The sequence below is a fragment of the Pithys albifrons genome, chromosome 4 (assembly GCF_047495875.1).
Source record: "Pithys albifrons albifrons isolate INPA30051 chromosome 4, PitAlb_v1, whole genome shotgun sequence".
In the NCBI taxonomy this organism is placed as follows: Eukaryota; Metazoa; Chordata; class Aves; order Passeriformes; family Thamnophilidae; genus Pithys; species Pithys albifrons.
In genome coordinates, this window is record NC_092461.1 from 77,369,768 (window position 1) to 77,394,519 (window position 24,752).

Consider the following 24,752-nt stretch of genomic DNA (forward strand, 5'->3'; position numbering starts at 1 on the left):
CATGGGCTCAGTTTCCCAGACTTCCATCAGAAAAACCTCATGTGTACCCATGCCAAGCTTGTATTGGTAGGTGGAGGCCCTAGTTTCACATATCATCAGAAGTAAGGGGAGCTGCAGAAAAACCACACGCAATGCAGACTTAGATAGACAGAGCAGGCACTTCAGCTGGAGACCTTCCTTGCAGTCATCAGATGTGCTGTCTGTACCAGATACCTTTCCATAGCTTTTAATGTAGCTTAACAGCTGGGTTAGAGACAAAGGAGAAGTCACACTGTACAGGAAAAAGATCCCAAAATGATACCCTTTTATTTTTAAAGCTCTGATGAAACAACTTTCCAAATGACATCCCACTTAAAAATGAATGGAAACCAACCTAACTATGTGTCAGTCGCACTATACAGATTGCATCCTACATTTTCAAGATGCCTAGATATCTTTGGTAGTATTTACATATATATCAGCTAGGTAGTAAAAGTTCGTGTCAATTTGTTTCTTTCCAGCACACACTTATTCAATGGCAAAAAAAAGCCTTGGGGATGCATTTGCATTTTTGTACAACACTTCTGAGCAAATGGCAAGGGCAATTTCCTGAGAGAAGGCTTGTTCTTTGAAAATGAGATTAGCTCAGTTGGTTAAAACTTGGTTGTAATAATGCCAAGGTCGTGGGTTCAATTCCCTATGTGGGCCATTGACTTAAGAGTTGGACTCCATGATCCTTGTGGATCCCTTCCAACTCAGAATACTCTGTGATTCTGATTCTGTAAATACAGAAAGTGGATGCATTTTTGTTGCGCTAAAAAGCCTAAGGATGCCTAGTTAAGTTTTTCTTTTAAATTATTTACGTACCATTAAGTTAAAATGTTTACATTCATTCATTCGTATAAAAACCATTGTTAAATCTTATGCAAATGATTTAACACTGATTGCTGCAACGCAAATTGCACTTCTTTAAAAAATTATTGTATATATGGAAGAAAAATATCTGATTGCTACCCTGTTTACAAATTCCAACTGACTCTATACAGTTCAGCCAGAAAATACGAACTTTCATAAATCTCAGTCACAGTGTACTTTAAAAGTTACATTGTAGTCTTGCAAAGTGAGTAAATATTTTAAACCAGAAAAGAAAAACCCCAAAATCTCCATAACCAGTTGGACCTTGTGGGAGTTGTACCAAACATTGTGATTTCTTCCAGCACCATAGCTGGACTCTGAACAGCAGAGCAAGGCACACTGAAGATGGAGGGCACAGTAGGAGAGGTCTGACCGGGCAAAGACATCAAATGTTCAGTGTAAGTATGTGCTGACTTAAGCCACATACACTTCTGACACTCCTTAAAAACTATTTCACTATCTCTGACAATTAAAGTCTTTGCTAATCCCTTCTCAACACTGATGGCTTCCACCAAATTCTTAGGGGTAAAGGCGATGAGAGTGAACAATTATGCAATCAGAAAGGCAGCACTGCTGGGTAAGTCAAGGGTGTGTTTCTGAAATCTGTCAATAGGTCTAGATCTATCTCTTCTTTTTATTTTTTTCCCTTTTTTTCTTTTTTTTGTTTAGTTTTTTTGGTGATGGTGGTTTTTTTGAGATTGTAAGGCTGCATTAGCTATCCCCTGGTGGTCATTTACTTTCCCTATGTTTTTCTTGCATAGATGAGGAACTGGATGCTTTGGCAGAGCCCCTTTCAGAGGCTGAAAAACACCTCTGCCACCAAGGCTCAAAAACAATTTTGGAGGAATGGTCTTTGCCAGTAGTCTTGCTGCTGCTGCAACCTCTCCACAGAAGAAACTCTGTGTGGACGTGTGGGGGCTGCCATGCAGCGCCAGGATCCAGCTTTCCTCACACCGGGTCACGCCAGAGCCAGGGCACACCAGGGATCCTGTCTCACAGATGCCGTCACTTCAGCCGTGGAGGTCAGGCTGACTCCTGTGTACAGCCCGTCTTGACCTGAATACTTAAGGTTGCTGCTTTCGGGACTGGTGCTCTCTCCTGGGCCAGACATCACCGACGAGCTCGCCTGGAGAGAGGGAGGGAGCAAAGACAGTTATTGAGTGGGTGAGCTTTGCATGCACCAGGTGCAAGTGAGAGCACAGTGGGCCCAGGGCACAGCCATTATTCCGGGATTTCTGCAGAAAAGCAGGGTTTGCCCTCTGCTTGCCCCTGTGCCTTGAAATCCTGAAGCAAAAAAATGTCTCAGCATCAGCCCAGTCATTCATTGCTAATGGGAGAGATATCTGCATTTGGACAGGTGGAAAAGACAGCATATGATGTGCATAAAAACCTGGAAACCAGATCATGGTGAAGAAACAAGGGTGCATGTGTCCCACTGCCCCCTACTGAAGAGACACAAGTGCCAACATCAAAAATGTGATCCAGGAGTAGTAGCACCTGTAGTTTTTCTTCCCCGGTGGGAGAAGCCTGATACATCCCAATTCTCCAGCAGCAAATATGGAACATCTCCTGGAATTCAGCCTGCTTGGGTCCCTCAGACCTTGAAATGCCTAAAATCATTCCTCACTCTTCAAAATGTTAGCCACAACCACTTCATCCCTGGCCACTGGAGAAGATGCTCTTTTAATCTCTAGTGGACAAACACGATGTCTTTGAAGCAGGAGTCTTTTTGTTCTGCTGCCTACGCAAGGCAACATGCAGGGGAGCCCTGGTAGGCACAAAGATGAACCTCTGAACCACACTGGAACCAGTCCAGTTATTTTAACAGAGAAATGGAGAGTTGCAAAGACAAAGGAACAATCATTTTTTCCATGAGGCTGAGCAGATCTGCTAAAGAGGAAAAATTCACAGTGCCAGACAGAGAAGGGGCAACATTTTCACCTGATAAAGGAAATGTTTAAGAGCTGACTTCATGCAAAATTAACCCTTGGATATGTCAACTTTAAAACCTTAATTTAGTTGTTAATGGATAGTCTTCGGATGAAATTCCTTAAAAGAAAAAAAAGGCTATCCTAAACCATGACTGCAGAAGCTTCCTGCCTGCTGTTTAAGTGAAAAGTATACATATTTAATCATTTTACAAGAGTAGAGCTCTTGGCTCTCCTGGAGCTGTGCCAAGCTAGCAATCCTGACATAGGAAAAGCAAGGCTTCATTTATTCAAAGGTAATTTCCAAATGCTGCTGTGAAGGGTTTTTTGCCATGCTTAAAGTGGGGAAAACCTCACCTTCTGAAAGAGATTCTCATTGTTAGGAGTCATTTTTTTCTGAAATAACTTGGACTACAATATTTTCTTTAGCTTTTATTAAAATGACTGATGGCTGCTACTCTTCCATTCAGTGATCAACCTTGATCCTGCTCCATTAGTCACTACCCAGAAATTCAGAGAAGGAAGGAAAACAGCCTGTCCTCCCAAACCAGCCAAAATAGCTCTAGTCCTAAGAAATATGTTTCATTGCTCTCTCAAATATATAATTTCCAATCAATGACAACGAATCTCTGTATTCTCTTTCCCTGTGACTGTGCATGGAGAATTCAATGAGGCAGGTTCCAGGCTAACCTTTGGGTCCCATTTTGGTCTTGCATCAGCCTAGCTTTTGGAAGCCTTTTTTTAATTTCTAATACAACAAATAGACTTCTGTTAGCGTAAAAGATATAATTTTTAATAGCTTCAGTCTCTCCACCTTGGAAGAGAGGTTTGAATTAGTGTTGAGCAGTGTGTGCTCAACCTGAGCTAAAAATACTAGGAGCTGCTTTGAAAGGTTCCCATTTGCCCATATTTGCAGCTGTTGTTCCGGTAGGCAAATATCTTATCACTGCCTTTTTTTTCCGGGCTTGGAAAGTGTAATTCACCCTTCTCCTGATTCAGCCCTACAAAGGTGGCGTGTGCAGATCCATAGTTTCCATGTGGGGTTATCAGGTACCCCTCCCTTGGGCACCCCAGAAGGGAGGACGTACAGGCAATGTCCTATTTGAAGACTGCCCATCCCTGCTTGACCAAGGCTGGATTCTGGCTCTGTTGAGCCAGGACGGGCAGGACCTGGGCAGGACTACCGAGCCTGGAAACCCCACCCCAGTAATGTCATGACAAATCCAGGCAACTTGGGCAGCTCCCAAAGTGAGACATGGAAAACAAACTCTAGCTCACAAAAGGACATGACAGAATCACAGCTCTGTTCCTGAGCTTTCCTACGTCTGCTCTTAATTCTCCAGCTTTAAGGGACAAAAGATTACAGAAGTTGCACTTAGTTACTAGAGGACATTTGTCAGGTGAAATAAATAAGTTGAACAATGCTGCTGAAGTCAGTAAGATCTAATTCACAACAGCTGTTTCTATCAGTAAAAAGGTAATGCATTTATTTTTATTTTAATTGCTGAAATCTGATAATAGGATAGATAATCAACTGAAGGTAAGCTTTCTGAGGGAAAAATTAATAAAGCCCATTGGAAAGAGACTGCCTCCCAAACAAACTGGAAGGTTATGTTTGTATCTGCAAAGGTTCTTTCTACCCAAACCAGCAGGAGCTGGTCATAAGTCACCCCCATGTAGGTTGTCTGGATCAGAGGCGGCCTTTCTGTAGAGGACCTGCCCACCAAACACACAAGGAGACTTCTGCCAGAGACACGAAGTACTTAGACACCTAGATCATACCCAAACCTTGGCACATTGGATCCAAATTTACCCCCACTAAAGCTGCTCCAGATTGAAACCAGGCCCCTCAGCCTGTGGTGGCCAGCACTTGGGGAACATCAGCAATAGCTCTGGATGAAAGAATCTTGCTTTCTTCCACCTGCTCCTTCTTGCACCATCTGCCCACCGCAGAAAGCAGGGAGGGGGGAAGGACTCTTTTCCCCCTGGCCTTCCCCGCACCTTTGCAGGCAAGACAGAAATGCTCTGAGCAAGGATAGCTGCAGGCAGTGGCAAAGGGCCTTGATCTAGACCTTTGCTCTGCCAGATAGACCTTTACTCTATCCATTTCACAGGTTCAAAATGCTCAATGAATTTTGGACATTTCACTAAGTCTGTAATTAGCTGAGTCTCAGCCGAGATTCACTTTCTCCTTGGTTAGCCTAGTTTAGTTTTGCTACTTAAATGATAACTGTAGTCAGCCAAAACACATTTGCAAAGACTTCTTTTGCATATAAGGTGCTGTGCCAGACTGGTGGAGTTCTTAATTTTCCAGCCTCAGCCTTCTTGCAATAACTGCCATCTGCATCAAGAGCACATTTTCCCAGTACTGTCACTGGTTTCTGAAGAGCAAGTCTCAGCACTACAAAATGATGGGGGGTTTTCTGGTGTAATGACCCTCAAAGTTGTCATTTCTTGCTAGTCCAATTGATCCTTTTGTTTATACTGCAGACATGTAAGTTTACATATCTTCTAATCTCTCCTTTGTATTATAGTAACATAAATCTGCAGTTAATACTTCATTAATTTCCTAAGGGAGGCACTTCCAGCATGTCTTGGAAAACTGATGACCCCACTGCTGTCAAGGGCTGTATGAGTAACTGGCTTTATTGCTTTGGCAATAAAACAAAACCAAGCGAAAGGTATGCGTCCATATGCATACAGAATTTTGGGGAAGAAGCAAAAAACACTTTTTCCTTGGTTGTCTTTACTGAAACAAAAAGGCTGGATTGCTTCATTATGTTTGATACAAAAATGAAATGCTCTCTTTTGGATACGTGTATACAGAGCAAAGAAAATTAATGACTCAGTGTATGAAACTGGGGAAAGTAGCATCCTATTTGTCCAGAAGTGAGGACAAATGAAGAAGAGGTAGGCAATCAAGAAAGATTTAAACTACAGTGTCAGGTCTCCCAGGTCTACCATACTATTTGATATTTTAGGTTGCCATGTTCCTCATGCCTTCTGTGGATCTTATTCCACCTGGTTTAGATAAATATTTACTCATACCAGGACTGAAGCACTGTGTTCCCATTTTCCAGGTGAAAGTCCTACCAACCATGCCGGTGAGCCTTTCTTATGGAAATTGTCCCAATGGCTATGAAATTATTCTTTACCAACTAAAATCTTATCATCAGATAATCTGAAGGACCCTCAGACATTCAACTTCCCAATATCGAGGTGGCTAGTATATTGTTTTAAGAGATCAAGTCTCTGGTTCATCCAGACAGACTCTGGGACATTCTGTATGGAGGCTGATTCCCCTGCATGAGCTTCCTATCCATTTGCTGCCTAAACAGGAGCTGCCTAAACAGAAACAAACAATACCATCTATAACCAGATCATGAATCTTCTTCTGGAAACAAAAGAAGGTAAATGCAGGAGAAGCCATTCAGATAATACAGCCCCATTTGTCCCGCATTTCAGGGACAGTTAAAACTGCATTTTCCTGCTAGCTCACAACCTGCTGAGCCCATCTCAGTCAGCTCTCTTACTTCACACCCTTTAACACTGAAGAGCCAGTCTTGAACCATTTCTCAAGGTAAATCTCCAAGGGAAGTAAGCACTAGTTTTACCTCCTAAGTTATTCTGTGGTGTGTGATTATGGTCCTTCTGAAATAGCTCCAAACTGGAGACAAAGGACACAGGAGACACTTCTGAATGAAGAGTGCTACTGAGCCTTTCATCAGGCCTGGCTCAAGGAGCCTCAGTGTCCTGCCATAAAAAGCAGATTTTACAGCAGGTTTCATACTGCTTTTTATCCTAATATGGGAATAAAGTCCTTCTGGTTATCACAGTTGTTGGAGATCCTGCATGAAAATGGACAACTTTGCACTACAGACTGTGTCCTCTGTTTAGCAACTTATATGGTGGAGCTTTTCTCTGTACATTTTCAGCAGCATCAAAGGGAGAGCAGGTATAGATGCAGATGCAAGTTGTCTGAAACCTTCAAATCTTCTTTTTATGGGGGCATAAGGCAACTTCATCTATCATGCAGCTGGTAACACAGCGCACCCAGTACTTATACTGCTTAGGAAAACAGAAATGAATCTAAATCCTAGATCCAGATGTGAATTTGGCAAATAGCCCCTTTACAATGGGACAACAAAATGTCTCTGATCAAACACTTCTACACTTTTGGATGTTTGAAATCAACTTTACTTGCACAGCAATTCATTAATCATATCTTTTAAATGTTTAAACTTCAGCTAGAATGTAAAATCAACATTTAAGGTTCTTGCTAATTTGTCTCAAAATTGGCATAATATAAGATTCCCTTCATGAAATGGGTAGTCTCAAAGACATTGCCAAGAGTAATGGCTGCCCTTCTCTTTCTGACCTCCCTTCTATACTTTGCTTTAGGAGAGATAAAGAAAGGTAGGGCAGAAAGTGAATGTTACTGCCACAAATGAATTCTGCTGAATTTCATTTCCATTAGATTTCTACATAACTGGAAACTTTTTTGGCAGCCTCCCATAAACGGCATAATAAATTGCTTTTGTACCAGTAGAGGAATTCATTTTCTCTGTTTCATTTAGCAACGATATTGCTGTGAATTTCACACAACAGTTTCTAAAACATCACCAGATTTCTCTGCCTGATGTCAATTTGGCATTTTCCCTCTTCATAGAATAAAGGCTAGAGAAGAGAAAACAGAGGAAAACAAAAACAAGTTGCCATGCCTGTTGTGTAATGTGTGGGGAATAAGCCAGGTTCACACTTCCAGCAGGTGCCCATGTTTCAGCAATGTCACCAGCACCCCAGTGAGGAGTCAATGGTCTTGTTAGAGTGAGCAAAGATTGTAGGGACTGAATTTGTCCATCTGAGATTTTTTTTCCTTCCTGACATGATCTGGAGAAGTTTATTCTTCTCAGGTAAAGCCATTGCCTATTCTAGGAATGGTAACAAACCTTTGACTTATCAATGGATCAACTCAAAAAGGAAAAGAAAAATAATTAAGGAGAACAGAATTCTAATAGAATACCTTTACTTCAGCATGTGATCAGATTACAGGCTGCCTCACTCTAAAATGCTGACATCCCTTCACTCATAACAACTTCAATGGGCTTTATGAGCACTCAGACCCTTTCACAGGATTGAGGCCCCTAAGAAATTATTTTGCATCCTTTGCAGACAGTGATCATGTTCCCAAATTATGTCTGGGGCAACGACAGCCGGTTTTAACAGCCACCTCTTTCTGCTTTCAATCTCCAGTCTCCCCAGTCCTCATCGCTTTGAATTACAGATTCTTGGGCAAAGCCAGGAGCCCAAGGGAAGGATGTGACCATGCCTGTGACATGTCCTGATAACTGCTCCCCTCCCAATCCTGCCTTCATTTCCATAGCATGGGCCTGGGGTGCACATAGTTTGGGAGGGAGTCAGGGGGATCCCTGTACCAGTTGCTGCTGCACATTGCCTTCTTCAGCACATGTCACAGTCTCTCTCCATTATTTCCTTTCATTGAAATTTTTCACAAGAGGGAGGGCATTTCTAAGTGCTTTGCATATGAAGGCACATCTGATCAAATCATGGTGGGGAAAAGGCTGTGCAAGTTTTACCATGCTGCCTGCTGAGACAAAGGAAAAGATTTCCCCGGCTGTTGTGCAGGTGTCCTCTCCCAGTCTGATCTGCTATGGAAAAATCAGACAGAACTGAAGCCCTGACACTGGGGATGCCAGCGTGTAACTAAGGGTCCCTGGGAGTTGGTCTTAATTGCTAACAGCTTTCAAGGAGTCATTAGGCTCACAGACTGTGCCCCCAACCTCACTTTCCTCTGGTACACCTCACAACTCCACCTGACAAAATCATATTAAAAATGGTACTATTAAAATTATAACATAAAATTATTAATAACATGTTTGATATGCTTTTCTAGGGAGAAGGACTAGGCTTTAGCCAGCCAAGAAGACAACAGCATAGTGAAAATGAGATCTCCTCTATTGGCCTCTCCTTCCCCAGCAGCATGCAGCTGTGCTGCCACAGCCTACACCACTGCCTCGATCTCAGCTGGGATTGTGCTTCCATTTCTATCCATTATTTAAATCTCACCATATTGCTCAGGATCACTAGCACTGCTCAAGGTAATGTAAGGAAAATTTAAGGAAAATGTGGCTACATTTTTTCCTTCGCAAGTATTAGAGGAGAGCCCAAAACAGTGCATGGTAGTTCACCAGGAGAGTTTGAAACTCCCTTCGGAAATTGAAGCAGTTCAGTTTTCAGTTAGTATTTCTCTTCTTTTTTTTAATGTGATCTGTTTATTGTATTGGATTGACAGGGTTTTCTCAAGTCAAAGACAAACTCTTTTAGTAATATCCTAGTCTTACAGGATCCAAACCCAAAACCCAGTGCCTCTGAAATTGGGTGGCCCTGTCAGTCCACAAACAATCACATTTGCTAAAAATGGGGGTTTTCCTCTGCTTGTACAATGAAACTTTGTACATCAGAAATTAAACTATTGAAAGGAATTTTGATGTTGGGAATGTCAAGACATATTGAAAAATAGTTATTATAAACAATGTCTTCTTTTTATTAATAAAATACTAGAGAAAGCCACATGAGGAAAGCTTTTCAAAGAAATTATGTGGCAGATTAAAGGATACAGAAGGCTGAGAAATGAACGTGGAAACAAATAAGTGTAGCCAAGGAGTTAGAAATTATTCCACATGAAGTTTTGCAACTTTAGAGGTAGTATTTATCCCACATGCTAACTGAGTGAAGAAAGGAAGTTTGAGATGTTTGGAGTACATGATGTAAAATAAGGATCAAAACTAAAGCAGAGAATGATCAGCACTCCTCTGGTGCTCCTCGGAAACTCAGTGCTGCCAGATGCTGAGCATCTGGCCCCTGAGAAGCCATCTGCAGGGAGAGGGCTGAACTCCTATGCACTGCAATCAGCAGGGCACTCCAGCCTGATTTCAGTTGGGTCTGGATTGGAGTTTAATTGCACATTTTAGCTTAAAACAAAAGCTTTTATGATTTACTTCATACATGCTGGGGTTTACCAGTCATTCGGGATATTGTGCAAAAATGCACACATACATATCTATCTATCTTTCTATAAAACAGCTTTCAGAAAACATGACATCAGCAGCAGTGCCTTGTATTATAAATTCTTATCAGATAATCTCAGAATAAAAAGGGGTACATGCACAATTTTTTCTTGAAAGAATCAGTTGGGCATGATTTATTATCTTCCCTTCAAAAGAAAATATTTGAAATGAAGAACCTGAGCATCTCAAAACAAAATGTATGGGATTAAGATGTGGCTAACTTAATCATAAAAATAGATAGATCATAATTAAGAGGTTTGTAAAGTACTTCAGCTTGTCGTTCTGTTTACAGCTATATATGTTATCCTCTGAAAATCTTGTTCCAGTATCAGCTAACAAAACTGGAAAGTTTGTTTAGATTATTGTTCTGCTAGATAAGATAAAAGCTGTGATAACATTACAGAGTGATCAGCCTACTTACAGATACAGACACTTACCCCGGAGGCTCCAGTCTGTGCACTGGGAGAAGCAGTTTTGCTACAGTCATCTGCATTAGTAGAAGATGTGGATGTCGGAGTCATAGGAACTGCAGTACTACTGTTACCTGAAAGATTTGGAATTAGTAATAGAAAGAAATATTTTCCAGCCAGGGAAGAAAATAACCTTCTAAAGATAACCAAAAACCCCAAAACCACTATAAACTATTGTTACTACACTTTCTTTTCTTTTTATATTTACCAGAGCATGCCTTTGATTTATTTATGTTCTTAGGTTTTCGCTTCCTTGTCTGAATTCCTTCTTTTTTCATAGCAAGAGGTCGAGGAACCTGAAAAAATTAAATTTCCACATCAATCATAGAGTTGTATATGTACTATATTATCAAAAATCAAAATACACTGCAAGATCAAATGTGGTATTTGAAACTGCCTGTAGAGCAAGTCAATTTTTCCTGTGCCACAGTACAGAGTCTATAAAAAGTTTGCATTTTGTTTGGACAAGGCAATGGTTTGATTCAAGGGGAGTTTTAGCTGAATAGAAAAGTAGGGAAACTTCTCTTCTTAATGTGAACTAGACAGAAAACCAGCACACATGAAAAAACAGCATCATTTGGCAATAGGTCATGAGTATTTAGATTGAACGGGATATATCTGATTCTTAATTTCTTATTTCAGTCATAATTATCTCTACTATCTTATTCTGGAAATAAAGAATGCATATGAGAGGAAAAAATGCTCCTCATCCTATGGACTAGCTACTCAAACCAGATCATTACCAGTAAATGTCTTAGGAGGGAAGGTTTAGGTCATAATCACTCTAGTATTTATTCTTATAAGCAGTTCTGCCTGTAATACAGATTTATAGTATCAAAATTTATATTTATACTGATAAATTTATATGTGGTCAAAAATAATTATACAGAAAACATTGACTTAAAATGCATTTTAACTTAATGATAACACCAGTGTGGGGAAAGACTATTCAGACATGTATTTACTACCATTATAGTGTTTAAACCTGTGACATAATTTACTTTTTTCTTGAGGCCTAGACCATGTCTCAATCACTCCTAATGCCCTTGCTCTTCAAACGCTTGTGCTTGACTGTAACACAATCCACAGGGGTCTTAGCTAAAACATACTCCATCACATTCAGGGTAGAGCTTTTTCTTCCTTTATTATTACCTTACAAAGGCTGAAATTGCTTTTAATCTTTTGCTGGTATAGCTATAAAAACTGTCTTATTAAAGGTCTAGAGATTCTTTTCCCCATCAAAGAGCGGGTTTAAATCCTAGTGGCCCAAACCATGAGTTAAGACATTAGCGCAACAGAAATATCTCCCCAACTTGAGGAAGCTTAGTGCCACTCCCCAAAGCCACCAGGCACCTGTCGGCAGGAGGACCATCCCATCCCCCCAGGAGCACCAGAGCTGGCAGGGAAGCTCCCTTGGCAAAGCAGCCACTTACCCCATGGAGCTTCATGTAGAGGCCACATGCATTGCAGACAGGCTCACCCTCCGCATTCCTGCGCCACAGGGTGGTGGTCGTGGTGTGGCAGTTGGCACAGGACAAGCCCAGCCGCCGTGACGAAGGCTAGAGGTAAGCGTAGGCAAACACATGCTTAACCAGGGGGGAAGGAGCAAATGGTTTATGTCTTTATGGTTTATAGAAAGTACTTTAGCACATGGTGGGGATGGGAGGTTTTTTTTAATAGTATCTATCAGCAACATCCCAGAAATATGACAGAATTATCCTCATTTCAGAGAGTGGGAGGGTGATGTGAAGAGGTACTGAAACCCTGCAACCCTGGGCAGTCACAGCAGAGGCAAAATTCACATTTGGGAGCTGCTGACCCAGAGAGCTGTGTTCAGACTGCCAGGCATGCCAGGCATTGGCAGTTCTTCTTCCAGAAGGGCAGCTAGGAAACATCTCCACTACAGCTCCATCCGGCTGAGGAGAAGGCACACTACTCCTGTACGATTTCTCTAGTCAGTTCAATGCACTTTGTGCAGTGGTCAAATAATCCCAATTTATCAATAAAATCAGCCACTTTAATCACCTGCCCTCAGTGGCACAACAGCTAGGAAAAACTTTCCTGGGCATCCCAGAGATAACACATACAAAAGCATTATCTTTGCAAAAAGATTTTCTTATCATCACCCATTTTATCTTCACTCAAAAAATAACGTGCCTTGGGAGCATGTTTTACAGAGAAGAGCTTCCCCTCACCCAGCAGAAAAGCTGGTGGGTGACAACAAGGTCCCCACTGCAAACAAGCCATTTATGACACTCTTCCGTGGAGTTTGGAGCCAAGATGAAGCAACCCTGTATCAGAAATAACCGTATAACCCAGAGCTTTATGGCTGCAGGCTGTATATCATAAGTGAAGGCAGTCCTCATAAACATGTGAAATCAAGGTGAATGGGTTATAAAAGTCCCTGTAACAAGTGATCTCTTTTACGTCCATCACAAGCAAAGAATTCCAGCTACATCATAAATCTAGTCTTTTTCAAAGTATCGTATTGTCAAAAAAATATAGAAAAACCTGAGTCTAGCTCTGTGTCTGGCAGCTGAAGAAGTTTACATGGAGAAGTCAGTTTTAGAGGATTGCATTAATCTTATTCTGACTATAAAGCACCCATAACTGAAATTACTAACTTAAGGGTACAATGCCCTTCCTCCTGAATCATTTACTGCTAGTTGTTAGATGTAACTGGGTCACCTTTGATACCACAGAGCTGCCTGCCACTTGGGAAACCAATAAAAATGTTTTGAGAATAAGAATATTTCAAAGTAAAAACTGAGTTTCTTGAATTCTATCTGTTCAATTATCTTTACCAGTAAGCCATCATTTTACATTGCAGCTCATAAAGAGCTCCAGATTAAATACAAATTTTGTAATCTTGAATCAGTAAACTATTATTAAATGCACTGAAAAACAGAATAACCAAACCACCCATCCAAGTGTAATACAAGCTGAAGAACACACATATAATTTTTAATCTTAAAAATGCAAGTCTCATGAAAACAGAATTTTTTACCCCACTATTAAATATGTATGAACACAGTGTTCAAATTGCACCCTTGATTCAATATAAGTTTTACATGCATCGAGGAAAAGAAAGCTGATCTTAACACATGTGCTTCATTTTCTTTCTTTGCAAGGGAAATGCCGTCATATATTTCACTCGGTTAAATCTTTCTCTTTCCTATGCAGCCTGGTATAAATCTTCATGTACTTTATTTCAATAGCTTTTGCTTATTCCCATATCTAAACAAACAGGAGAATTTTGGCATGTTTTGAGGCTGAAATTACTTTTCTGCTGCAGGAATTTTATCAGAAACTTCGGGGCAATCTAAACATGTTTAGCGTTTTCAAAACATTTTCCCTTCTCACCTACATATTTCCAACTCTATGAACACACAGTCACAGTTGATTTATAGTTATGGCCAGGGTACTCGGTAGGGATTGTTACACAAAGCTATTTCAGAGTTATTTCGCTGAGGTGTCAGACTGAAATCGGGCAGTAGTTTGACCCCCACCACTCCCTCAAGAAAAAAAAAAAAGGAAACAGAGGGCAGGGTATCAGATACTTAAAATCTGCCTTGGGCCAGGGTGCCACAGCCAGTCGGGCTCTGACACTTGAAACAATCGGCAGGTCTGGCCCCTCCGCTGCTGCCTTTGTCAGCGGTGATAACACCTTGTGTCACGAAATTTACTAAACTATCAGCTAGGAAAAAACTGGCACCTTGCCGTAATTAACTTCTGACTGATAGTAGAATTAACTCTTTGGCTTAAAGAAAGGGTTTTAGGCAGAGGCGGGTTGATTCTCGAGTGCTTACTGCCTGCTCGTATCATTGCGCATTTGGGGTTTGTTTCCCCTCGCTTCTATAAAGGCCCTAAATTCAAACGGTTGTCAACTGAAGCCTTGTAACACAAGGAAAATAGGCATGGAAGGAAGCTGCTGGCGTGATTGAAAGGGACTTGAAAGGCTGATGAGTTTGATACACTGTCTCCATACACAAGGGCCCAAACATCAGCTTGGATTATACCGGCGTGATTTATTGTGGCTCGCTCAGTAACAGCCATTACTGAAGAGCGTATTATTTCTGTCTGCTGACCTCCACCCAGAATTACTAAACATAATGTGCAGTTCCCACTTGTTAAATTTTCTCTTTGCCTATTCAGTGCCAGCCTGAGTTGTAAACAGGGGTTCTGGTTTGTACTATTTATTTCCCTCCCTAGTTTTAGGAGTATATTTTTAGAAAAATTGCTGCTCATTTCTTAGTAGTAAAACAAAACAAAGGCTATTATCACTGTTTAAACAATTGGTTTTCTTTGAATTATATACAAAACTTGCTTACATTCCCAAGGATCAAGCTCTGAGCAAACAAAGCAGGTCTGGAGAAATTCCTAGCCCTCTGAACAAACACTTTCCAACCTTGATTTTTTCTTTCTGATGGAAATGCCCAACATCATCAGCACGAATTTCTTCCAAACCACCGAAGACCCCTCACCGATGGGGTGCATAGCTCATAAAGCCAGGCTGGCCCATGCCCGGTGTGCAGTTCACAGAGGAGGCAGAGGGACACTTCGCCAGCGCGAGGCCTGGGGGTGGATCCAAAGTGGTCCCTAGAGTGCTACCAGCCCTGTCACGCCTCATCGTGACCACTTTGGCCTGCAAACCTGCTCAGTTTTGCAGCCGGAAAGATCACCAGGCTAATACACTCTGATTACTCTCCCTCGGCCTTGCCCCCGATTTCTCCCTGGCCAGCGCTGACTGCGTTGCGTGTTCCTTGGGCGCAGCTCCTCTCACTCGCCTCCTCCCCTCCGTCCCCACTCACCACTCTCTTTTGGGGCTTGATGAGGGGCCGACTGAGGCCGTTCATTTTGGTGTAGAGCCCGCAGGCGTTGCACAGGTAGTTGCCGGTGCCGTCCCTCCTCCACAGCGGGGTCTGGATGGAGCCGCAGTTGACACACTCCCGGCTCTCGGACAGGTCCTCCAGCAGCTCTGGGGGGCAGAGGGGAGAGGCGGTGGGGCATGGCCGCAGGCGGGCGCGGAGCACAGCGAAGCCCCGCGTAGCGCAGCCCCGGTCCTGCCGCGCTGAAGGACTGGTCCCGGGCGAGCAAGCAACCGGCGCTGTTCAGCCCTCGGAAAAGCAATTCCCCGACAGAGACAGAGACCATGAGACGATATTTTACAAATTCCCCACTTTTTTATTCCCTCCCCTTTTTTTGGTCCCTGTTTATTTAGATGTACCAGACTCGCTGCCGACCCCGGCACAGCCTTTGCTTTCCGAACTGTAGCGGAGCCGGTGCACCCCAGGACGGGTTGGGGGGACACTGGCCCGTCGGAGCCGTCACTCTCGGCCCTTCTTGCACTCACGTCGGGATTTGGCCCCCGGGAAATCCGTCTGGGGTCCGCTCGAGGGGCGAAACCCCCAGCGCGGTGCTCTCAGGCAGGAGACGGAGGTGCGCTTGGCTTTTGAGGGGGGTACAGGGGGGAGTTAGGTGCCTACCAGAATAGCCATTTCCAGAGCCACCCTGGGGGTGGATATAAGGAGTGGTCGTTTTGCCCAGTATTCCCCAGGGTCGAAGTTGGGCAAGAACTTTTTTCCCCGACTCCTATTTTAAATGCCTCGCAACTAGTAAAGCTTCCAGTATAGAGGGCTCTGGTGTGCCAAGGCAGAGACGGTTTGCGACCACTTTGTCTCGGACATTTGGTCAAATTCGAGCTGGAAATGGAAAAATATGCGGTATTCTGCCTCCTGCTTTCATAGTTACTGAACACTGAGGGGGGAAAAAGGTTTAAATGCACGGGAAAAAAAAACCAAACCACCTATAAAAGCTAGCACCTTCAACCCTGCGAACCCTTGTTCTGATTCATCTCTCCATATTTCGGGGAGGGCGGAATAAATATGGGCTTTACATAGAACGTGCCACGTTGTGCAGAAATAATAACGGGAGATGTTTGGATTTCTACAGCAGCTTTCGAGTCGAGCCTGGAAAGGTCTGCTTGAGACCCAGAACTTCGTCATTAATTTTTTTTATTTTTCCCTCCCTCCGCTACCTGCCTTAATTCATCATTTGGTTATTCTTTTACGTTTCACTGTACAGCGAAAGGAAGCTTATAAACCTCGGGCAGATTGGGGAACAGGACTGAGGTGACACGGCGGGCATTGAGCTGAGAAAGAAACAGCCTTTTGGCCCGCACCCACACAAATACTTTTCTATTCTCCCTTCGTTTGCAAATTATTAGGCGCTAAAGAGGAATGGGCACACGGCACAGTCCAGAGAGCACAGTTCAATTTACGTTGTCAGCTTGCAGCTCTTAGCACATCGCTAAGATTAATAAATCTTTGCACTAAAAGCGCCATGGAAGACTGTAATCAGGAAAATGCTTAAGGCTTCAAGGACACGGGAAGTTAAACAGTTATTTGTCTCAGCTATTTACTTTATAACATTGTCTTCGTGCCTGCAGAAAGAAATTCTGCCATGACAATATTCCTCGGGCATTTTAAAGTATTTTTTTCCTCTTACAGCGTGAATAATATATTTATCCCCAAAGAAAACAGAAAAAGTTTTAATTTTAGATACTGGATTAATATCTCTAAGAGAAACGTTAAGAAAGCTTTATCAAACTATCTAATAATTTGCCGTAAAAAAAGTATTTCGGCAACAATTTTCCTACAATTTTGAAAAGGTAGCACGCGTGGCTTTAGCTTTGCTGCTGCGTTTTGCATTACAAGAGCAGAAAACGTGTGGCCCAGGAACTCCAAGCAGCTTTGTCCCGCGTTACACTGCTATGAGGCTGCCCTGACACTCGTCCTTTCCCTCATCGAAAGACTGGCTAGCCCGTGCTCCTCGGTCCCCAGCACTGAGGGAACGGAGGCACAAGCGCGGGAGAGAGAGCCTCGGAAGCAGGAGAATCTGAGAACCTGGCATGCTACTCCTTGTCGGGGTTGGCACTCGTGCCCCAACCTCCTCCAACGCCCGACTCCTTTCCTTCTCTGCTCCTTCTTACTCATCCGTCTTCTCTGTTTTTCGTGAGATTCTCCAACCCCATGTCCCTCCCAGAAAAAAACAGCAACAACAACAAAAAACCCATCAACAAAAACCCCCAACAACAACAAAAAAACCAGTATGTTTTTTTTGTTTCTCCATCATCTAGTTTTACACTGTAACTTTTGGAAATTGAGTTAAAAACTCGACTTTCATATCTCCGTGAGGTGCAGCGTCTCCTACCACTACTACAACTGAGTTGTTTTCCCTCTATCATGTTATTAAACACCAAGTGAGAGTCTTAAAATGCTTAAATCTACCGGATATCATTGAGAGACCGGAGAAGCATCGCACATACTCCTAAAGAAAGGTGAAAAGCCATGGGGTAATTTTCTGCCACACTGCACTGAAAGGGAATCATGGTCTCTATAAAATATACCCACCAGGTGGGTAGTTTATGATTGAAGTGAATGCATACACATATATACATGAATATGTATATAAACATAATATATATAAATGTGTACATACCCACACATACCTCTTTGTACACCTCTATTTATATATACATACATATATCCTAAAGCTGAAGAAACTGCAATAATCGTTAATCTTTCTACCTCTGACTAAATTATTGCAGCTCAGCCTCCACTTCTGCAATTAATTTAATTACTCCAAGAATTTCCTAGACTGGAAAAAAAAAAGGAAGAGACACCTCAGAAGAGAAAACAAAACCCCATCAGGAGGTGCTGTATTTTAACAGCAGTTTATAAACGAGGTTCCCTCTTTTGTATCCAAAGTTTTACTTTGCTGCTTTCTTTTTTTTTTATGTAGCAGTGAAGTGTTTTGTAAGGAGAAATAATTAAAAATGTGTTAAGTAAGCTGCTGCAATTTTCCTTTACTGTACAAGAAAGATTAATTTGCAGTGAATTTGTTACCATTTCTCGCCCAGATGACTACATTTAGGGAAAGCAGGAACGTGTGGATTTGGAAAAAATTAAAAACTAGTTTTACACCGGGCAATTCGTTTTGGAATCTCTAGTTTTGTAGACCCTATTACCATAATCGAAACAACGCCGCTGTTTGGGGATGTGTTCCCCTCTAATCCAACACAAACGAGAGTTACCTGCACTCCAGAAAAGCCGCGGTCCCTGAACCGCCGTCCTGCCACAGGCACCAGGGGCCGACTCACGCCGCCCGCCTTGCCAGCGAACCCCACGCTCCTCGGCACCCCCGCGGCCCCTCCATCGGGCAGCCCCGGCGTGCGCCGACCCTCCCTGCCCTACCCTGTCCTTGCCCTCGGCGACGAGTCCTACCTGCGCTGGGTGCTCGAACCGGGATGGGGGCGGCCCGGCCCTGGAGGCAATGCAGCATGGAGTTCTCGAAGGGCGCCGTGGGCCAGGCAGGGGTGAGCTGCGGTCCCACATAGGACGTGTAGGGCCCCGGGTAGGAGCCATTGAGCGGCCGGGCCAGGGGGCTGTACTGATCCCTGGCGCCCAGGCTGTTGCTGTAGGTGCCGGGCTCCCGGGAGGCCCCGTTGGCCACCGGGGGGCTTGGGGAATAGGGGAAGCGGCCCGAGGGATGGGAGCCGCTGCTGGTACTGTACGAAGGGCTTTCTGCGGCCGGCTGGGACCAGACGGCGTGACCACCGCCCGGATGGCTGGGCTGGGCCGCACCGCTACCTTGCAGGTAAGGCAGCGTGGGCAGCATGGACCCCACGCGGGTCGTGGGCACGTAGACGGGCGAGCTGGGTGTGGAGTGCATGAAGCCGCCTGGAGATCCGTCGTAAGGCGTGGGGCCCTGGGCGGCCGAGATGGCGAGGGTCTGGTACATCTCCTCCGGTTGCTCGGCGCCGAGGGCGCTCAGCTTCGGGCCGCGGCTGGACCAGATTAGCTTGTTGGTTTGGTCTAAGTCCGCGAAGAGCAGGATGTCCTCCCAGCTGAGCAGGCCGGAGGGGTGGGGGGCCCCGAAGTGCACGTAGGGGGCGAGCAGCGACCTGCCCTCGGCGGCGGAGTGCGGCGGCGGGGCAAGCCGGTGGCTGTCGTCGACCTCCGGCCGAGGAGTCTTGGAGGAGCCGCGTTCACCCTGGGAGCCGGAGGAGGAGGACGAGGGCGAAGGAGGAGGCGGGCGCGGCTCTCTGGTCGCGAAGGGGCAGGAGGGAACACCGGCGTCCGCAGCGCACCGCTTCACCGCGCACCATCCGCCTTCAGCCACGGCCATCCAGGTCCCCTTCTAGCTGCTGGGTGTGGATGGGGAAGGGGGAGGAGGGGAGGAGGAGGAGTGGAGGAGCGGGGTCCGCAGGGCAGGGCGGGGAGGGGAGGACACAAAAGAGCAGGGAGGGGGGGAGAGAGAAATAATAATAACAAAGATTGCAAACAGGACAGCCCGTCTCCCTCCCGTAATGAGATTCATCAGGGCTTATCTGGACCCTCTGAGCGCTTAATCAGTCATGTCGCCTCGGCGCTGTTGTCCCTCGCCCCGGTGGAATGGGATCAGGCAGCCCAAATCAAGACGGGCAGGAAGCCGCCAGTCCCGCAGGGCCAGGGCTGCAGCTCCAACCCTGCTCCCGGCGCCGCGGGCAGGCTGCTCCATTCTCCCTTCGCATCCCGGGCTAAGGATTTGAACATGAAGCACGCTGGAGGAAAGGTGGGCGGGAGGGCGTGGGGAAAGGGGCGAGAGACATTTTTCCCTGTCTGTGCCGCAGCCCTTTTCTTGGCTGTTGTCGTTGTTATGATTATTTCAATGAATGAGTCATTTGACTCGGTTCCACCGAGAAAACAATTAGTAAGGCGATCCCTTTAAGGTTACTTCTCCGGAGAGCGATGTTAGCTTTTCCGCGCATCGCCTCGCTTGTTTGCTTATTTCCAGCCCAAGGTCACGGAAAGGAGGAGAAGGAGGAGGGAAAGGCACCCGAGAGACCGGAGATGCGCACTGGCCGGGCCTCGAAGTGTGCGCGGCGGCTGCGGGATACGGACCGAGGCCGGGCCCGGGCCGAGCGGGATGTGACGGCCGAGGGGGCCGGTGCCAGCGGACAGTCCTGGCTCAGGGCCTGCCCCGAGCCCCAGCACACCTCGCGGGGATGACATCCGTCCCGAGTCGACGGGTCTCAGTTCGGAGCCGCCGGCATGACAGGGACCGGACAGACAGTCGGACACAGAGCGTCCGGTGCCCAGCCTCGGGGATAAGGGGCAGAAAGCGAAAGGGAACGCGGAGAAGTAGCAGCAAGAGGAGTGGCGAGGCTCTCCGCTCTCAGCCCACCCCGGGGCTCTCCAGATAACCACAGGCACAAGAATATAGGACACACACAGAGCCCCCTCGCAGATAGGCAGCAAATACGTCTCTCTCTCCTGCGAGATAACTGGGAGATAAGGCTCCCAGCAGATAAGGGCTCCAGGCACCGGCATCGGATGTTTGCCCACACGGTCTCCCTCGGGCTGCCCCCAGCCAGGCGCAGCCGGCGCCGCGCCGTGCTCGCCTCGGAGCGGCCGAGGGCGGAGAAGCAGGAGCAGAAGAACGAGAAAGAACAAGGGAATTCGCGGCGAGGCAAGGAAAGAGAAGCGAGTGGCCAAACCTGGTGCCGATGACCCACATGGGGCCGGGGCGTGGGGCCTCGGCGGGCGGTAAATCCAGTGTGGCGGGGGTGAGCGGCGGCGGCGAGTCCAGCGGCGGCGGCCGGTGGCTCATGTATAAAAAGGAGAGAGGAGGCGCCTCTCGCAGCCCTGACGGAAAACTGCAGGCAGCCGGCCCTGATTGGGCTCGGCCAGCCCTAAACAAACACGGGGCTCCGCAGGGGTGCCAGTCCCGGCGGTCAGCCGGCCCGCTGCGCCGCAGTCCCAGAACGGGGGGGCACCTCGGTGTGCCCGCAGCGAGGGGCCGACGGACCTCTCCTCGGGGACCGTGACAGAGCAGAGAGGGGATTGCCCTCCCAAGTGCCCCAGTCTTTTTTGTTCTTGTTGTTGTTGAAAAACCCCAGAAATAATACACACCCTTCCCTGCTCCCCGAATAATATCTTCTTTATGGTGAATATTCAACCTTTTGGGTTTTTTTCTCTGCGCCTTCGGGCATCCAGAGAACGTAGTTTGCCAGCGGCCCGGGAGGATGTGTGCCTGGCTCTCACTCTAAGTAGCCAGGTGAATGTCTTCCTCCCCCAAATCTCCTTATTTTTTCTCATTAAAATAGGAGGTATCTGAGGGGGGAAATTGTGGCTCCTCCTTGAGTTGCTCCAACGGTCAGGTTAAGCCAAAGCAAGCTGTGGGATGCGTCCATCCCAGCAGCTGGCGGTAGGCATTTTTTCTCCGTTTCTTTCTTATTTCCCCCCCACCCCACCCCACTCCTGCAGCCCTCTTATCTCAGCTGTGTACAAACTGATATGGTACTTAGCAGGAAAGTGACTGGAAATTAAAATAACTTCGTTCACCAGAGGTTATCAGCTGGATATCTGTCATCATCAGTTTGTACAGAAAGAGTCATCGGCGGCAAAAGGCTGGAGTTCAGCAGAGCCCAGCTCTCGGCAGCCGGCAGGCATGAGCCCTCCCGACAGAAACGGAGCCCAAATCCGCTGATGCACAGTGCTGTCGCTCTTGGGGTAGGCATGGCTTTTATTTCGGCTTTTCCAGGCAAGATGAACGGGAGGTGAAGAATTTGCAGTGCTGGGGGGACGCTAAAACTCTGGTTGTTGCCATCCGTTCTGTCGACGTGGGTGAACCGACTGTAACTTGGAAGTTTTATTGTACTCGTTAATTTTTGTGGTTTGATCGGAAAACAGTCACTTCCTCGAGAAAACATCTCTCTATTAAATTATACGATTAAAGGTGATACTTCTTTCTTGTCAGTTGCCTCTAAATAATATCGTTAGATAATATCGGTCACTGCCAGGTTGAAGTGATTTTCTTTTCTTTTTACTTTTAGGCATATTTTAGTGAGTGCAATATTAAATAGAAAACAAGGTTTTGCAAGCGAGGGCAGCGATTCGTGGTCTGCCAGCGCCCGGCTCGTCTTTCGATCCCAGCTTGCAACGTAAAATATTTTCCCATGGTTTTTACCTGCAACTGTGCAACTAGAGCAGGGGAAGCCGCGGGAATCGATGCCCACGCCGCTTATCCCCAGTTTGAGTGCTGCCACTGCAAATTTCTGGGCTGAAAAGCCCCAAGCTATCACCTTTAAACTCTGCGTTTCCTTTCAGTTATTTGGACAACTCTTCTCCAGTTAAACACGAGGGTATTTCAAACATGTGTAAGGGTGGATATTATGAGAGAAATACCGTGAGGTTTTTTCAAGCGAGAGGCTTTGCTCGTTGGGAGGGGTTTGCCAGGACCCATCTAACTCCAGGATGGGGAGGGAGGACCTGCCTGGGCCTAGGGGGGGGGTGTTTCTGTATGAAACCTGAGGATGGCTGTGAAGAAGAACGGGCGCGCTGGCCTGGCAGGCGCCTCTTTCCCTGGCTCCAAAAGTGACCCGCGTTTTACACTTCAGTCGCCTTGGTTTGTTTTTTTGTTTTGTTTTGTTTTGGTGTGTTTTTTGTTTTGTTTTGTTTTACCGCTGATTAGCCTGTTTACGTTATAGCCGGGCTACAAGTTTCATTTTATTTCCTCCGATAGACACGATAAGAAAACCCATCTTAGACTAGGACCAGCGTGGGAAACCGTTTCCAATTACCCCTTTCTTCTCCACTCCTTTTTGTTTCGAATTTGCTCTCGAACCGCTCAAGTCATGTATAGTCTCCGGTTCGTAACTCTTCTTTACATCACTCCTTTTCCAAATCCCACTATATCCCTGACGTAACTTTCACCCCGGGGCTCCGGGAGGCTCTCAGGCATCTCCTGCTCCGGGCCTGGGTTAGGCACTCGGGGTGCATGTGCGGGAGCATTTTTGGGGGCGGGGGGATGCTCGATGTGGACAGACACCGCTGGGGAGGTGGTGCCAGCAAGGTAACCGTCGCTCCTGGTCGTTGTGGCCAAAGAGGGAAGAAGGCAGATTGAAAAAAAAAAGTTTCGTATCCAATTTAGGCAAATTCCCTTGTGGGCAATTCAACCTCCCCAAAAAGGGCTGGGGGAAAGACGCGTGCAAACGCAGAGTAGTTGTCCTTCTCCCACTCCCGGGTCTCTGCAAACGTGATCCCTTAGCAGGGATGCCCTAGGGAGGAGGGGACGGCTCGGTCCGCCCGCATCCCCGCCGCCCCTTGGCCTGGGCAGTCCCGGGAGCAGCGGACATCGCCCGCCGTGTCAGGCCGCGACGCCCCCGGGGCGCTGCGGCCACGGGTGCCCGGCGGGTTCGAGTGCGAGGTGGTACGAGGGGTCACTTTGGTGACTATCGCAGGTTGGAGTGTATTCTTTTCCGAGACGTGTTTATGTTACTTAATGTACTTTAGAAACTGCTGGGGAGTTTAGGCCGGGCTGATAAGCGCAGCGGTTATTACGGGCGACGTGCCGGCACCTCTCCCCCTCTCTTCTCCCCTTCGCTTATCCGCGCTACTTAAAATATACTTTTATCAAGGCCACCCCACGATACGGAGTGTTTCCATTCCCCGGCGGCTGTGACATTGAAGCGGACTTATCGATCGGGGGGGCACTGGCAGCGCTCAGGCGTGTCCAGCGCGGCGAGGACCTGCCGACCGGCCGGCTCCGCGCAGAGCTCACTCCCCCGCCGCGGGCACGGCGGCCGAGCCGGCGGCACAATTTGCATCCGCCAAGGAAAGAGGCATTTCAGAGGGATAGGAGCCTTTGACATTACTCATCACCTCCACCTCGGCCCGGGTGGGACAGCCCTGAGGAGCTCAGGGTAGTGGTTAATGACACCGACCCCCAAAGCAGCAGAGTCCTGTACACACCGCAGCAAGAGCGGGAGCGGGCACGGTGGACGTGCCCTTTGCAATAGAACAGATGTGTCCCACGGTGAAAGGGGACCCCAAAATTCTCAGGAATGAGGAGGGATTATTTTTGCTTTTCTTCGAAACTCCTGGCGAAGTGCTGCCGGGTGTTTAGAGACCGGGCTGGAGATCCAGCCTTTCTTGCTGATCGCAGACAGACTCCGAGTCCCGCGGCTGCCCCCGCCCTGGGCAGGACACCCTGACCAGGCTCCAGGGAACCTTCACTGTTCCTGCCCGGTGGTACAGCTTTACCCCGGGTTACAGACGTGCCCAGAGGCGGGGCGCGGGGCAGAAGGTTATTCCCTACCGCAGTAAAGCGGCCCCCCCCCCCCGTCACTGATGACCTGCTGCTGCCTGATTTTGGGTGATTTCCACGGTGTCTTTCAAACCTTGACGCTCAAATAAGCATCAGGCAGCACAGAGCCCGTACGAACATTTATGCAATGTGTCCAAGTATGTGGGTTTCGTGCCTTTTTTTTTTTATAATGCTCTGCAGCTTCATTTTATTTGCCCGTCCTCCGGTATCCGAGGTCCAGC

At 46.5% G+C, this 24,752-nt stretch overlaps 1 protein-coding gene across 2 annotated transcripts; it reads right to left on the reverse strand.

The window, feature by feature from the left end:
- Positions 1 to 274: 274 nt before the first annotated feature.
- On the reverse strand, positions 275 to 21,019 carry GATA6 (GATA binding protein 6). Of its 2 annotated transcripts, none has more exons than XM_071554684.1 (7): positions 20,921 to 21,019; positions 18,666 to 19,588; positions 15,192 to 15,358; positions 11,814 to 11,939; positions 10,589 to 10,676; positions 10,348 to 10,454; positions 275 to 2,020 (listed from the first exon to the last, which is right to left on the reverse strand). In XM_071554684.1, the coding sequence occupies exons 2-7, from the start codon at positions 19,567 to 19,569 to the stop codon at positions 1,853 to 1,855; spliced, it is 1,560 nt and encodes a 519-aa protein (XP_071410785.1). In that variant the 5' UTR covers positions 19,570 to 19,588; positions 20,921 to 21,019; the 3' UTR covers positions 275 to 1,852. The 2 variants fall into 2 exon arrangements, with proteins under 2 accessions (XP_071410785.1, XP_071410786.1); XM_071554685.1 differs by having other exon boundaries at positions 18,666 to 19,585; positions 20,921 to 21,018.
- Between the last annotated feature and the right edge of the window lie 3,733 nt (positions 21,020 to 24,752).

Excerpts from the sequence above, each read along its gene's own strand:
- GATA6 (XM_071554684.1), bottom strand. The coding sequence starts at position 19,569 with ATGGCCGTGGCTGAAGGCGGATGGTGCGCGGTGAAGCGGTGCGCTGCG. Across the intron at positions 15,359-18,665 it reads GGTTCGAGCACCCAGCGCAG|AGCTGCTGGAGGACCTGTCC; the intron begins GTAGGACTCGTC and ends TCTGCCCCCCAG. Across the intron at positions 10,677-11,813 it reads TCTACATGAAGCTCCATGGG|GTTCCTCGACCTCTTGCTAT; the intron begins GTAAGTGGCTGC and ends TAATTTTTTCAG.